Source organism: Ambystoma mexicanum, chromosome 3p (assembly GCF_040938575.1).
Source record: "Ambystoma mexicanum isolate Mex_15411 chromosome 3p, UKY_AmexF1_1, whole genome shotgun sequence".
In the NCBI taxonomy this organism is placed as follows: Eukaryota; Metazoa; Chordata; class Amphibia; order Caudata; family Ambystomatidae; genus Ambystoma; species Ambystoma mexicanum.
In genome coordinates this window covers 1,231,472,652-1,231,488,252 of record NC_090925.1, presented here as the reverse complement: position 1 = coordinate 1,231,488,252, position 15,601 = coordinate 1,231,472,652, and the positions used below count along the sequence as shown (strand labels likewise).

The 15,601-nt window shown below is 47.8% G+C and overlaps 1 protein-coding gene across 3 annotated transcripts in view; it reads left to right on the top strand.

The window, feature by feature from the left end:
• Positions 1–15,601, top strand: part of LUC7L2 (LUC7 like 2, pre-mRNA splicing factor) — a 291,524-nt gene that overhangs the window by 201,286 nt on the left and 74,637 nt on the right. For 2 of the 3 annotated variants that reach the window (XM_069652700.1, XM_069652702.1), the window contains 2 exons: positions 7,871–7,959; positions 12,652–12,675. In XM_069652700.1, the coding sequence (XP_069508801.1) occupies positions 7,871–7,959; positions 12,652–12,675 (113 nt within the window). The remainder of the gene's footprint in view (positions 1–7,870; positions 7,960–12,651; positions 12,676–15,601) is intronic. The other variant, XM_069652701.1, reaches the window with a different exon arrangement.

Sequence of the window (15,601 nt, the reverse complement as noted above, 5' to 3'; positions counted from 1 at the left end):
ATGTTATGCTATTTTGCATTTATAAAGCGCCTTGTATACCATTGGTATGTCTGAAGGCCCTGGTAGGTTGAACGCCCTTGGGAACCGAAGTTCGGATCAGTAGAGAGTAGAGCGTCCAAAGGTGCGTGTGCGCACCAGGTATGTGTGCAGCTGATGCAGAATTCGTGTGGTAGCTGCTTCTTAGCAGTAGGTGTGGTGGTTGAGAGATCAGGAGTATGTGTTCGCTCTTGCAGGATTTATCCAGATCGAGTGTGGCTGCGTTATGCCTGAGGAGAACGCCTGGCTAGGGTTGTGAAACCAGCAGCGTTTACTTAGAGTGATGGGGAGTGAGCGGGAAATGTTGATATGAGATGAGAACAGTTCTACCGAATAGTGTCATAGTATCTCTGTGTTCTAGATGAGTGGTGGTGTAAAGAAGAGAGTAAGCGTGGGGTGTGGTATGATATATGCTCTACATCCGCTCTACATACCATCCGCTTCTCGCACTCATCCGCTCCACATCTCATCCGCTCCACACATTCATCCGCTCCACATACTCATCCTTTCCATACATTCATCTGCTTCATCTACTCGTCCGCTCTGTGTACTCGTCCGCTCTGTGTACTCGTCCGCTCCCCGCGTTCATCCGCTCTATACGTTCATTCGTTCAGTATGGTCATCAGTTCTACGCCTTCTTGCGTTCTATTTGCTTCTCTGTATTTATGTACTCATCAACTCTACAGGTACTCATCAATTCTACATGCTCGTCCGCTCTACACACCCAACCACTCTACACTCATTGGCTTTAGTATGTTCATCTATTCTATACACTCATCCGATCTCCGTACTCATTTGATCTTTCTAGTCGTCTGTTCTTCCACTCATGCACTCTTCCACTTGGTGCTTTCATCTGTTCTATACGCTTCATCCATTCTAACTATTTCATCCATGTCATTCACTATGTTCCCTCATTCATTATGTCCATTTCATCAGTTTAGGTCTCCTTACTTTCCCAATGATTTATTCATATTATCCACTTCACTGTTTTGATCTACATTACTCGTTTAGTTCTGTTTGTCTTTCTGGTTTACATTCAAGTTTATTAGCTGTCAATCTTTCGCATCAGGTAGTTTGTTGGGTGGGCGTCATTGTGATGCTGTTAGTTTGGAAAACCGGTTGGTTTTAGGGGAAGAGCCAGGTTTTCAGTAGTTTGCAGAAGGACGCTAAATCCTCAGTTAGGCGGATGTGGGGTGGGAGGGAGTTCCACAGGGTTGGGGCCAGGGCTGAGAATGATGATCCGCCTAACCTGACTGAGTTTGTCTTAGGAATTACTAGGAGGCCGGCTGAGCTTGATCTTAGGGTGCAAGTGGGATGATAAGGTATTAGCTTGTCTTGAAGATATTGAGGTCCAGTTTTATGCAGTGCTCGATGGGAGAGGCATAAGGTTTTGAAAGCCACCCTACGGTCTACAGGAAGCCAGTGCAGTGTCTTAAGGGCTGGGGAGATGTGGTCTCTTGGACCGAGCGCAAGTAGCATTTTGGCCGCCGCGTTTTGTGCTCTTTGGAGTTTATTCAGTTGGTAGGCATGGATCCCGAGGGATAGGGGGTTTGCGTAGTCCAGTCTTGATATAACGATTGATTGGACCGCGGAGAGTCTGTTGGGAAATGAGAGATATGGAAAGATGCGCCTAAGGGTTTTAAGGTGGAAGTGGCAGGACTTTGAGACATTTGTTGACTTGGCGCGAGAGTGTTAGGTCAGAGTCCAGGGTGCATCCAAGATTTTTCACTGAGTTGGAGGGTGTCGGTGAGTGCCCATGGCGGGTGGCCAGGGTAGTGGGTGCGGAAGAAGATCGGAGTTGCCGCAAACCATGAGTTCTGTTTTGGAGGGGTTTAACAAGAGGTGGCTTTGGGTCATCCAGAGTTCTATGTTAAGGAGGCAGGATGCCAGGTCAGGTCGGGAGTTGGGTTTCGAGTTCAGGAGTTTTGGAATTAGTTGAGTGTTGTCGGCGTAGTTGTAACACAGGATGTTGTGTGAACGAATTATTGTATCTCTGTGCTAGATGGGCCCAGATCAGGACAGAGGAGCATCAGGAGAGACTACGCAAGCCCAACTCCTCAATTCAGGATAGAGATGCCAACTAACCAATTCCACTAACAATTTCCACCTCTGCACACACCTCTCAAACTCCAAACCAAACACACCCACAAACCTACAGCACAGCAAACCGCACAAACTTCACTACATTGCAACAACAAAACTAACGCACATAGACTTCCACAACAGTACACAACGACAACCGGCCGCAAACACCCCAGGCCCAGCCAACGGACCCACCGGGCTGTGGCCGCCAACAGCACATCACTGCTCTCTTGCACTTTTCCTGCTTCCTCCCACTAACTCGCCCTCCTTTCCTCTTTCAGAGCCACCAGTGTGCCAGGGGACCACTCTGGTGGTGATAGTGTGCGGTACAAATGTCCTTTAACATTAACCAGGGACATCATTGGGACTAGAAGGGGCAGGGCATACAGCGACAACACGGGGAGCCAAAGGGGAGGGGGATACACAGCAACAACATGGGGGAACAAGGGGCTGGGGGTACGCACGGAACACAATGACAACACAGGAACTCGAGGGTTGGGAATACAGCGACAGCACGGGGGACCGGAGGTGCACACAGCAACATCAAGGGGAATCAAAGGGACGGGGGGGGGCACACAGCAATATTATGGGGGACAAGAGGGGCCTTGGGAGCATACAGTGATGACACGGGACCGGAGGGCTGGGGCATATAGCAACAACACGGGGGACTTGAGCGGGAAGGGGGTGCCTAGCGACAACACTGGGAATTACTTAGCAAATTCATTGAGGACTTTGTTGGGAGTTCCAATAAGCATTAGTCATCGGGTTGCTACGCTTTCGATCGCTTCAGAAGGTTGTGGTTGGTATTACCGAAAGAGCCAAGTTTTCAGAGCTTTGCGGAATGGCATATAGTCTTGGGTGTGTTGAATATGAGGGGGAATATAGTTCCACAGTCGGGGCCAAGGTTGAGAAAGCGGATCTGCCGATCCTGACAGAGTTAGGGGTTGGAATCACTAAAAAGAGGACAGTGCTTGATCTTAGGGTGCGGGATAGGCGGTATGGTTTTATCTTTCCTTGCAGGTATGATGAGCCCGTCTTGTCTACTGCACGGTGAGTGATGCACAGGGTCTTGAAAGTGTCCCTTCGTCCGACTGGGAGCCAGTGGAAGGTTCGGAGAGCTGGAGAGATGTGGTCTCTCAGACCCAGGCCAAGGAGCAGTTTTGCAGCAGCGTTTTGAGCTCTTTGGAGTTTGAGTTGGTATGCCGGGGGCTCCTAGTTATAGGGAGTTGGCATGGTCTAGTCTCGACATCGCAATGGACATAATTGCGGCAAATTTGCTCGGGAAGGAGAGATTGAGGTGGTAGCGACAACATTTTGACACATTGTTGATCTGACGGGAGAGGGTTAGGCCAGAGTCCGTAGTGCAGCATAGGTTTCTTTACTGTCTGAGGTGGGAGGGGGTGGGCCCAAGGACGGGGGACATGGGAGTGGATGAGATAGGAGGGTAGTGTTGCCGCACAACATGATTTTGGTTTTAGTGGGGTTTAAGAGGAGGTGTTTTGTCATCCATCGGTCAATATCTCGAAGACGGACTTCGTGTTCGGGCTGGGGTTGGTGCTTCAGTTGGGGATTCTTAGGATGATTTGGTATCGTCCGCGTAGTTGTAGCACAAGATGTTGTGCATGCGGATGATTCCAGGGAGGGTGGTCATATAGTGGTTGAACAGGCGAGCAGATAGTCGTGCGCCTTGCAGTACTCCAGTGTTAACCGAGGGAGCAGCTGAGACAAATGGGGAGAGGAGGGTTATTTGCTTCCTGCTGCTGAGGAAGTAGGCGATCCACTTGAGAGCAGTGCCACATATTCCAAGGGAGTGGAGGCGGTCAAGGAGGATTGAGTGGTTAACCGTATTAAAGGCTGCAGAGATATTGAGGAGAATAAGTGCAGCGCATCCTTCAGAGTATGCAGTGACATTAAGATCATCCCAGATCGAGGTCAGAGTGGTATCAGTTCCATGTTGAGTTCTGAAGCCTGATTGTGCATGGTCAAGGAGGTTGTTGGATTCTTAAAAGGCGTTGAGCTGGGAGTATGCTGTTTGGTCGATTTTGAAAGGAATCTAATGTTCGAGATGGGTCTGTAGTTTTTGGTGTCAAGGGGGTCGAGGGATGACTTTTTGAGAAGAGACTTGACATGTGCAATTTTGAAGGCATCAGGGAAGATGCCAGAGGGGAGGGAGTCATTTGGTATGGCTCTTGCATGTTCTCCTGCGCAGGTATACGAGAATATTTCTTTTAGGACAGCAGCGGGGCTTTGGTCGAGGAGGGAAAGAGAGGGCTTGCTGGCAGATAGTAGGTCAATGGAGATGGGTTTGACGGAGTCGAAGGTGAGGGAATTGGAGTCGTGGCGATGGGGTCAGGGTGAGTAGTTGGATTGGTCAGATGTGGGAGGGGGCAGAGGAGGGACAGTTTAAGGGAGGTTGTCCTGTCAAGAACGGTGGTGTAGAAGTGCAGGGAGAGGGAGTCGCAGAGTGATTGAGAAGGGGTGGATTGGTAGAGGTGCAAGTGGGTTGGTGGATTGGTAGAGGTGCAAGTGGGTTTGACAAATTCTGATATGATTTTGTGGAGCTCTTTGCTGCGGTTACCGCAGTTCAGAATTCATTTGTTGTAATGGGCTTTTTTGGCCTTTCGGATTTCAGCTTTGTAAACGTGGATGATTTTAGATGCTCGCCATTTGTGTTCGAGTTTTTTTATTTTGGCACTCCTCAGGTGGGACGTGAACCATTTGGGAATGGTCCATTGCGTGAGGAAGCAGGGTGCGACGAGGATAGCGGAATTGGTGAGTCATTGAGCCAGGACTTAGTCGATGGTTGGGGCTCTCTTGGGGTGGAGGTGTTGTAGGGGAACTAAGAAGTAGGGCTTTGGCGAGGTCAGGAAGGATTTTCACTTTGTTCCAGCATTTGATAACACGGGCGAGGGGGACGGTGGGGCCATGGGGGTTGTAGGAGGAGGGGCAGGGGTGATGGAGAAAGGGATGACAAAGTGCTCGGTCCATATGAGTGGTTTCGGGCAGGATATAGAAATCTGGTTATGAGAGCTGGAAATTGCGTTAAGGGTGTGCCCCCTTGAGTGGGTTGGACTTGACGTATGAAGGGAGAGGTTGAGTGCATCAGGACTGTCAACCAGTGGATGGATCATGGGGCTGGTGGGTATGTCCAACCAGATATTGAATTCTCTGAGGAGTGTAAGAAGGGGATAATTTACTTGAATGGTGGCTACATAATCACAGAGGTTGTTGGTGAAACCAGGGGGTCTGTAGATGAGTAGGAAGCTGTGGGAGAAAGTCGGAGGTAGTGAGAGTTTAACTAGAAGGGATTCACATGAGGGAATATTCATGTGGGCTGGGGTCTCCAACCAGAGTTGGGTAGCTGGGGATTGAACAACTAGTAGTGGTAGGTGTGGGCCCTGTATGTACAACCAGTCACTTGGAACTGGACACCACAGTAGTGGGAGAGGGCTATTGAGTTTGGGTAGGTTGGAGCTCTAGATGAAGAAGCGGCTTCTAGAACTTAAGCAAGTAAATTACAGTACCATCTCAGGCAGCACTTGCAGTTGTAAGGGGAATCGAAGGAAAGCAGTTTAATTCTGTAGCATAGGTAAGTCGGTCACAGTGCCACCTCAGGCGGTGTTTTCAGGATCAGAAACAGTAGATGAAGCAGGCTGAATCAGGATAATTCTCAGAGTTCGGGGGTGGGAGGATAGAACACAGTAATATCTAAGGACCACTATCTAGATGTAGAACAGGCTGGAAGAATGATTTCTCAGTGATTGAGAGTGGCGGAATATAAAATAGCCAAATCTTGGTGCACTATTTAGATGTGAAAACAGGGTAACGGGAACACTTTAGTGTGAGCGAGGGCAGAAGACCACACAGGAATCTCTTGGGCGCACTATCTAGATGCGAGACAGGCTAACGGGAACCATTTTTAAGTGTTTCAGACTGCTAGAAAACAACACAGGACTATCGAAGGCACACTATCTAGATGTGAGAGAGGCTAACGGGGATAATTCTAAGATGGTGTGACAGACAGAGAACACAGCAGTCTCTAGGACGCACGATCTAGATGCGAGATAGGCTAACAGGAATTATTTTTAAGTGTTTGAGACAGGCAGAAAACAACACAGTAGTATCGAAGGCGCACAGTCTAGATACGAGACAGGCTAAAAGGATTTGTTTTTAGGTGTGTGTAACAGGTAGAATATACAGTATCACAGGGCAGTCTGAATTGCTCAATCGAGGGAGGCGTAGGTTAACATTTAAAGTGATTTTATAAGTTGACAAATGGTTGGGCTCCCCGGGTTGAGTAATTCATCTACCCCCACCTTAACCACACTTGCCTTTCAATTAGCTACTGGTTGACGGCTGGCCACTGGCTTCTCCTGGTGTTCCATGCAGACACGATCTGGAGCTGCCCTTTGCCTCTGGGCCCTTAGCCGCCGGGGCTGCACAGGCAGCATGGGCAGAGGGCTGCTCTGGGAAGGTGGTATAAAGGCACCAATGTGCCAATCTGTTGGTGGGAGGGCAGGGAGGCAGCTTTTACTTTCAGGAAGTGGGTGAAGGGAGAAAAAGTGCTACCAGGAATGAGCGTGGGGATTTTCAGCAAATTTAAAGCAAATATGGTCAATTCAGAGGCCCAGAAAGGTTGGGGACGCAACACTCAGATGGAGTTCAGGTGCAGAAGGCAGAGCGGGCTACGGCGTCGCCTGCTAGGCTAACGCACAGTATGGATGGATCGATCAGGGAGGGTGGGAAGGCAGGGAGGCAGCCTTTACTTTCAGTAAGTGGGAGAGGGGAGGAAAGGTGCTATGAGGAACGAGCGTGGCAATTTTCAGCAATTTTAAAACGGATATGGTCAATTAAGAGGCTACGGTCACAGAGGGCGTTCCAATCTGGAAAAAGCGCATTGAGGCCTTACAAATGGGGAAAGAGCGCTATTTAGATACCTCCAATACAATAAATATATTGCCCCTTTTTAAAGAATGCTTATTTAAAAACTACTGTTAAATAATTATTTATAACAAAAACCTTGAGTGTAAGTTTTACTTGGCTATTTGTATTTGTGGATTTCATTGCTACAGCTCTACAACTCACATGAACCCCTCTTTAAATGAGCCTGGCTGCTCAGTCACACTACCAACTTTTGAAGTACAGGCCTATACCAAAAGGTGGGTTACCTTATACCAAGAGGAGTTCGACAGGGTTACTAAATAAATTCTTGCCTAAGACGAACCACACATAATCTCACCCAACACCACATGGCGACCACAACCAAAAATCACACCTACGCTCGGTGAACTGTGTATCTGAACTGAACCTGCCAACAGCATATCGCAACTCTCTTGCTCTTTTCCCGCTCAGTCCTACTTACCAACCCCTTCCCTCCTTGCATTACAAATTCACCAGAGCGCCAAGAGACCATGCAGGTGGCAACAGTGCGCAGTATAAGAACCTTTAACATAACATACACTTTTTGGGCAAGTAGGAATAAGTAACTTTTCTTGCTACCTGATATTCAGATTTTATTCTGAATGCCGTGCTAAATAAACTGCTCCTGAATTGTTGTGTGTGCTTTTCATTTTGTTTGCATATTATTCTTCAGGAGAATCCTTGAAAAATATGAATTCACTCCTAAGGTACTGATCAGAATACCAATGCACAGTCTTTGCTTTCAAGGTTATATTTGTGGCTGAGAACATTCTAGTTCAAAATAGATGCTGGCTAACCTTGCCCTAATCTTAATGTTTTTTCTTATCCTTAGAAACTTGTAGCTGAGAAGCAAGAGAAGCGTAACCAAGACCGGCTTAAACGCAAAGAGGAAAGGGCGAAGGAAGAAATGGAGAAGATGAGGTGAGGAATGGAAATGTTCACAATAAATGTGCCCTTTCTTATGAAGATGTGAGTTGAAACCTTACTGTGCTCCTCGATGACCAACTTCTACATATGTGAAAATCCTCCAATAGATTTTCAAGCTGTAAATGCTAAAGTACTAGCTAAATGACTGTGGGCTTCGCCTTCCCCTCCTAAACTATTTCGTCTTGTGATCTTCATTACAGACCAACTATGTGCAGTCTTGCAGCACAATTGAAATCTAAAAAAAAAAAAAAAAACTGAATAAGAATTTGCCAGTTAAATGTTAACAAATCCTTAAATCCTGTTATATTTATAGAGAAAAATAAGCAGGCTGCAACCTTTTTCCATTGACTTAAAACCCCAGCAATTGACAAAAAGAAAAAGGATGCATCCAGTTTACTGCCAGCACAGTTGACAGTACGTTAAAGAAAAGACCAGTTGGCGCTCTTGATCTTTTCCACTCACCATAAGGAGATCCCTGACACAGTGGTTCTTTAGAATTTCTCTTAATTTCTGTTGAATTGTTTGCCTTTTTTTAGACGATGCTGGGGAGTTTTGTTTTGCAAATCTAAACCCCTCTGACCTGTGCCGCCCAACACTACTGCTTGGAATCGCTGGTATTTTTTCATGGTCTAGCTGGAGACACCCTAAAGTGAATGTGTAAATAAATATTAGTATAATACTTGGCTGTGGTTTTAAATTTTCAAGAGATATCAGGGGTTGATATAAATGTATTTATTTATAAATCCTCCTAACTTGTATTTTACAAAGAGTGCTCTGTGTGTGATTAACTGAACCCTTAATCACACTTGCACTCTCCCAAGTTGAAGCCTTGCTGCTCAGTCACACTAGCTTGATACTTTGGCTAGACATTCGTGTCTTTCCCTGTTAGGAAAGATTTGTCTTTCAGCAACTTTTCCTCCATAGTTTATATGAAACCCCAATCTTTTTACTTTGTTTTTGAACCTGTTAATTTTTGTGGGGAAGTAAAGCCTTCAGCTTCACTTTCCATGCCTCCTTCTAATTTGTTATGGGGAAACTGGTCAGTCCTTCAGACTATTAGTAGTGGGAAACTACATTTCCCTTAACTTTTACACTTTAACTTTTTAACATTGTACACAGCATCTTACAATGCAGTGCAATGGGGATACTTTTGTATCACCCTAATGTTTTATATATGGGATTTGTGGTTACTTTTATATGTGCCTAAAGACACGCTGGTGGCAGCAGTTAGGTCTAACTTTTTCTGTTTTCTTTTTTATGTGCGTATTTGGGTTTACTGTGTCTGCCTACTAAACGTGGCTGCTGCCCTAAAATGGCAGTGCCACAAGATGGTTGCTTGTTCTTTGGCCTATTGGAGTTTGGCCTTTTTATTTATTTATTTTTTCGTGCCTTCCCCGGTCAGGATATTCCTTATAAGGTGTTGGGACAGTTTTTCTGAAGTCCAACTAAACCATTCAACTGAGGCAGTACAAGACTCCACTCTTAGTATAGGGATGTAACACCTGGGGGGAATGGAGGGGGTGGAGTCTCAAAGGTTCAAGGGAATTGGCACAGAAATTTCTTCCCAACAGTCCTCTACGAAAGAATGATCTTTTTATTCTAGATCTGGACTGGAAGCTTGACCAGGTCCTCCAATTGGAAGGATCTGCACCATTCAAATGTGCAGTGGCTATCTAATCGTGAATAGCCACTGGCCACCACATCTGCCCTGCAACAGACATTCAGGCACCTGGATCTATACTGTGACCAGACAATCCCAACCCCCCACATACAGGCTCACACACAAACCACTGTGTTGCCTGCAAAATCAGCTGCTTTGCCTGGGAAAGGGCATTCCATATGGCATTTCCTGATCTGAGATGGCAAGCAGGCCAATGAACAACATTATCAAAGGACGAGCAAAAATCTTGCGGCATGGCCATCTTAAGGTGCTAGCCACCTTTTAGTAGCCATGTATGGTAAATGCAAAGATGCATGTTGAAAAAGTATTAAACTCGGTAGAAAAATCAATGCTGACACCAGCTTGTCTTAGGCACATGTATACTTATAACCTTTACTATGATTACTTTTTGGTTACTTTTACAAAGTATCCTAACCACACTTCACTTTAAGGTGATGTGTGTAATTTTATCAAGGCAAGAAATGTACTAAGACAGTCTCTCAGTATGGATAGCCTTATGGACTAATGAGTTTTCCAATATGAATAAGCAAAGAGACCAGGGAAGTAAAGCAGAAGGCTTTTTCTCACGGCCAAAAAGTCAGTACAGGAGTCTAAACAAAGCAAAAAGAAAGGGTGTACCATAGAAGTCTATGGGAGGAAAGCATCAAAAAGAACATATTTCCCAAGGGTGAGCTGGTGTGTGGGGATTGATCAGCTGGAATCTGTAGTGAATGCCCAGCATCCTCATTTTCCTCATTTAATGGTTTCTCTCTGACCTTTGGCTGCTTTTCAAATTAAATGTAATTTCATTCAGCATCACGTAGTTATTTTGATCAACAAATTGATCTAGTAAACGATCCCTTTTATTAGGAACCAGAAATGTATTGATGACAATTTGACCCACCAAGCAAAATTATTGATAGAGCCGTTTTATTCGTATGGTATCAGTTTGTATTTGCAATTGTTTCTGATATTAATTTTATCTTCAATCTTTTCTATTTTAATATAAACTAGATATCAATTTAAAAAACGTCTTTTGACTTGATTGTTGAATGTTAAATGTTAAAGGTATTTGTACCGCGCACCGTCACCAACGGAATTGGTCCCCAGGCGCTCGGGCGATCTATAAATGATAAAGGTGGGATGGGTTAGTAAGGTGAAGGGAGTAGGATAGTGAGAGGAGTGGTGTTCTGTTGGCAGCTTCAACTCGGTATACACCGGGTGCTGAGCTTTGGTGCGGGTATCGGATCGGAGTCAGTCCGCGTGTGCTGTTCCTGATTATGTGGTGTTGTGAAGTGCGTGCGGCTTGTTGTGCGAGAGATGGTTGTGTATGTTTTTTGAGTGAGATAAGTATGCAGAGTTTTAGCTTACATTGGTTAGTGGGTTACCTGACCTTTACCATGCTAACATTCACAGTTCTGACTGAGTGTGGCACTTGCCGGCCCTCACATTCCCATCCAGACGCGGCGCAAGCCAACGCTCAGGACTCCATCCAGGTGTGGTCATGCCAACACTCATACTCCCACCCAGATGCGGTGCAGGCTAGTGTCTGGAGATCCGTCCAGGTGTGGGCATGCTAACATTCACAACTCCATCTGAGCGCCACGCAGGCTGGTGTTCACAACTCTAGGTGTGGCCCATATTAGCATTCACGTTTTTCTAGGTGCGGGCATGTTATCCTTCAATCGATCCTATTCAGATGCGACGCAGGCCAGCGTCTATCTAGATGCGTCTGCCGGTCTGGATATGTTTGTCCGGTACGTGCGAGTCGGAGAGTCAATTGGACTTTCGTGTGGGTCTAGGTATGTGGTCAGTCCCTGCAGCCTTCCTTTGTGGCTATTTTCCATGATGTCTTATGCTCTGTCGAGTGGTTGGTTCTTTGGTTTGAGTGTTTGTCCAATTTGAGAGTGGTCGAGGTTGGAGTTATTTTCGTCATTGTTTTAATGTGTGGCCATTCTAGTGCGTCTCTGTTGTGGTTATGCTTTGAATAGCCATGATTTGAGGAGTTTCCTGAATGCTAGGTGGTTTGTTGTATTCCGCATATTCTTAGGTAGGTCATTCCAGGTTTTAGGTGCCTGGTGAGAGAAAGACGATCCAAGTTTTTTCTGTTGTAGGGTTTTGGTTCCAGGCATGTCGGTGCTTGATCTTAGTGTTCTTGTCGGTTGGAGTAGGCGTAGTTTGTCGCTTAGGAATTCTGCGCCTTGTTTGTGGATTGCTCTGTGCGTGATACACATGGCCTTAAACTTTATTCGCTGTTTCAGTGGTAGCCAGTGTAGTATTTTTAGCGCGGGTGTGATGTGTTCTCTTCTGGGTAGCTTGAGGAGGAGTCTGGCTGCTGCATTTTGTATCCGTTGCAGTGTTTTTTAGAAGTCGTTCGGGCATCCCAGGTATAGGCTATTGGCAAAGTCCACTCTGGACATGATCAGAGCGATGATGGTAAGTGTTTTGTTGGCGAATGACAGGAACGGTAGGATCCTTTTTACTGCTTGCAGGAGGAAGAAACATTTCTTGATTACCGAGTTTACTTGTGGCTCCAGAGTGAGGTTGTTATCCATCAGGACCCCTAGGTTTTTTACAGTTGATGATGGTTCCGGTGTGGTGCCCAGCTCTTGGCCAGGGGGATGTAGTTGATGTCTCCTCTCTTTTTTGAAACGATCATTATCTCTGTTTTGCCTGGGTTGATGTGAGATGGTTGAGGTTCATCCAGTTCAATATGTCACAAAGGCAATTCTCTAGTGTGGTGTTTTCTTCTCGGGTGTCTTGTATGTTGAAGATTATTTGAGTATCGTCGGGGTAGGTAGATGTTGAATAGAAGCGGGGAGAAGGATGATCCTTGTGGTACTAAAACATGTTTTAGTTAAGTGGGACTTCTGTGTAATCAAAAATAATTTGACCATTTCTTTTATTTGACAAACATTTATGAAATTTTCCAAGCTCTTCTCTGAATGGAATCTGTCAACAATACTTTTCAAATCAGACATGAATGTTTTGCTAACTCTAAAGTCATGTATTCTTGTGTATTTCAGGGAAAGATCCCGTAGCAAGAAAAGGTATGTGAGGGAGGTTGATGTAGTGTTTTTTCTTACTGCTGATTGTATAATATGCCCTTTGTAAACTATATTTTATTGGTAAACAACACATGAAACGCGTATTTCATTTCTTGCAAGTACAGCTGCATACAACTTCAATTGTGCTCTTAACGGTCTGCCCCCCTTCCTCCATACTGGTGGGATGTCCCCAGAAACTGGTCCAAGCGTATTGCTAAGCAGCAAAAATAGAATTGTTTTCTTAAATATGGAATTTCCTGACTTGAGAGAGCAGGAAGAAGGCTAAACTAAAATATGGCTAAAGAGCAAGCGAAAAACCTTGTGGCATGGCCATCTTTCGGTACTAGCCAACTTTAGTAGCCATTCTCTGTAAACACAAGTGCACGAGTACAGTGAAACAGGTAAAAATGTAAGTAAAACCTCAGCTTGTCCTTAGGCAAATAAACAAACCCTGGGGAAACAAAGTTTCTCCAGCATGGGGTCTGGCATGGATTCACATGCTCATGAATATTCCCCGTCAGGCTGGGAATCCTCGGTAAAGAAAAAATCAGTATCAGTTTCGTTTCTGATCTGTCTTTCGTAGTAGTAACCAATCACTGATCTCTGCGTCATACTGACCACAGCCAATGACTGCCCTCTACCTAAGCCCCGCCTCTGGCAGCCATCTTCAGATTTTTACCGCACGTTCAAGTGTTGGGAGTCCTCGTGCTTAGCTCTCGAGCTTTTACTGCGTGTTTCGCGCTTTTTCAGGTGAATTTTCAAATTTTTTCGGTTAATCGAGCCTCAAGCTCCACCGTTTCTACTCCCGTTAACGGCTACCCGTTGCGGGATTTTCCTACGCCCCTCAAGGGTGAAGATTTCGTCGAATCAACTTCTTGGAGGATTCCAGAAGATTCACGGCCTACTTCGAGATGGCCCAGGATGCAAGTTCGTCGCCTGGACCCAAGCTGTTTCGCAGCTGCCCTGGATGCGGGCTACAGAATGTGTTTAAGGAAGACGAACACTCGCGATGCCTCTACTGTCTTCATGGGGACAAGATTCATGTAGAGAAGGACTGCCAGTTCTGCAAGAACTTATCGGAGCGGACCATGAGGGACCGTCGATCCCGTCTCGCCACCTGGTTGGAGAAGGGCTCAACGGGTGAGAAGAAGAAGAAAGGGTCCGAGCGGGCTTCTAAGTCCTCTGCGGGCGCCCCGGCGACGGGGGCCCATCACCAGGCCAAGCGAAGCGAGTCCGCTGGCTCCGGGAGCGCCGAATGGTCGGGCTCTTCGGTCGCCAGGCAGGGCGCGCCTTCCTCGGCACCATCAACCACGAGCCAGCGCTCCGGTTCGGGGAAGAGGAAGTCCGAGACCCCGGGTAAGCTTCGGGAGAAGCCCCGTCCGATCTCGGAAGAGGGGGAGCGAGGCGTCGCCCCTCCCCTGAAGGAGAAGGCCCAGGACGCGCCTAAGGTGGTGAAGGCCCCTACCCAGCAGGCAAAGGCCTCGATCGAGGCGATCGCGGCCCCTACCCAGCAGGCAAAGGCCTCGATCGCAGCGACTATGGCCAAGCTTGCAGAGACCCTGCCAGCGAACACTGCCTCCGGGACTAGAGTTTCCCTGCCGCCAAGGAGGGAATCCTCTTTCCAGCCCATCGTCGTGGCCGCCATGATGGAAGAAGCGAGGGGGGGCACGGTGGCCTCCTCAAGCTCGGAGTCAGCCTCAGAGGAGGAACTGACCGAGGCCGTGAGGAACCTCGAAGTCCAATTCGAGAAGGTTCGATCGCGTAAGGAAGATCCGAGGAAGAGCGGCCTTCCCTTCCGGCACAGCCGGAACCTAGGCCTCGGGATGGCTCGGCGGCCATTTTGTCTGCCATCCAGTCATTATGCTCTGAGATAAGGACGAGATTCCCACGGCCCAGGCCGGAGGACCCGCAACCTGGCCCGTCGGGAAGTCCTCAGAACAAACGACGGAGGACCCAACCCTCGCCTCCGCTCGCCCCCGTAAGGCCTACAGTTCCCTCCTCATCCTCCCACGAGTCGGGAGATGAGGGTGCGTTGGAATCGACGACTGGTTCTGAGGGCGACGACGACGGAACGGGTCTCCCATCGCACGGGTCTCGCCGCCCGACGAGATCGGCTCATTCCACGCCATGATCGGCAGGGCGTCCGAATTGTTTCAGCTCTGCCCGGAGGAGCAGAAAAAGGAAGGTTTCCTCTATCAGCGCCGGGAGGCCAAGAGGAAGACTGTCATCGCGGTGCCTCTAATCAATGACATCTGGGAGGAGGGCCTGTCGGTTCTCAAAAACCCCTCCACGGCACCAGCCAAATGGGACCGGTACGAGAAGAAGTACCGGGTCCCCGAAACCGCTCCCCTGTGCCTCAGGGCCCAGCCAACGCCAGACTCGGTCGTCTCGGCGGCAGCGAAGAAGAAAGCGGCGGGGTCAGGAGCCTCGACATCGAATTCCCCGCCGGACGGCGAGGGAAAGAAGTTGGACGCCATGGGGCGGCGGTCATTTCGTCGGCGACGACGATCAAAGCGGCCAACGCCCTGGCGATCGTGGCCCGTTACGACAGGGAGCTCTGGTTTAAGCTGGCCCCCATATTGGACTTCCTGCCGGACGACAAGAGGTCCGAGGCCCTGGAAATAATGCAAGAGGGCGAGGTGGCGTCGGACAACGCGTAACGATGGCAACCGATATTGCCGATACCGGGTTCTGCCAGCTGGGCAACGGTGTTTGCCTATGACAACGGGGTTGGCTCCGGGCGACCGACTTCCATCAGGACGTCCAGACCAGGGTGTTGGACATGCCGTTCGACGGCAGCAACTTGTTCGGGAAGGCGGTGGACGAATCCCTCCAAGCCATAAAAACGGACACAGAGACGGCCCGAGCCCTTCAGCAACGACGGCCCTTTCGGAGCTCCGGAGGCAGACAGGGTGCCGCCAAGGGATCC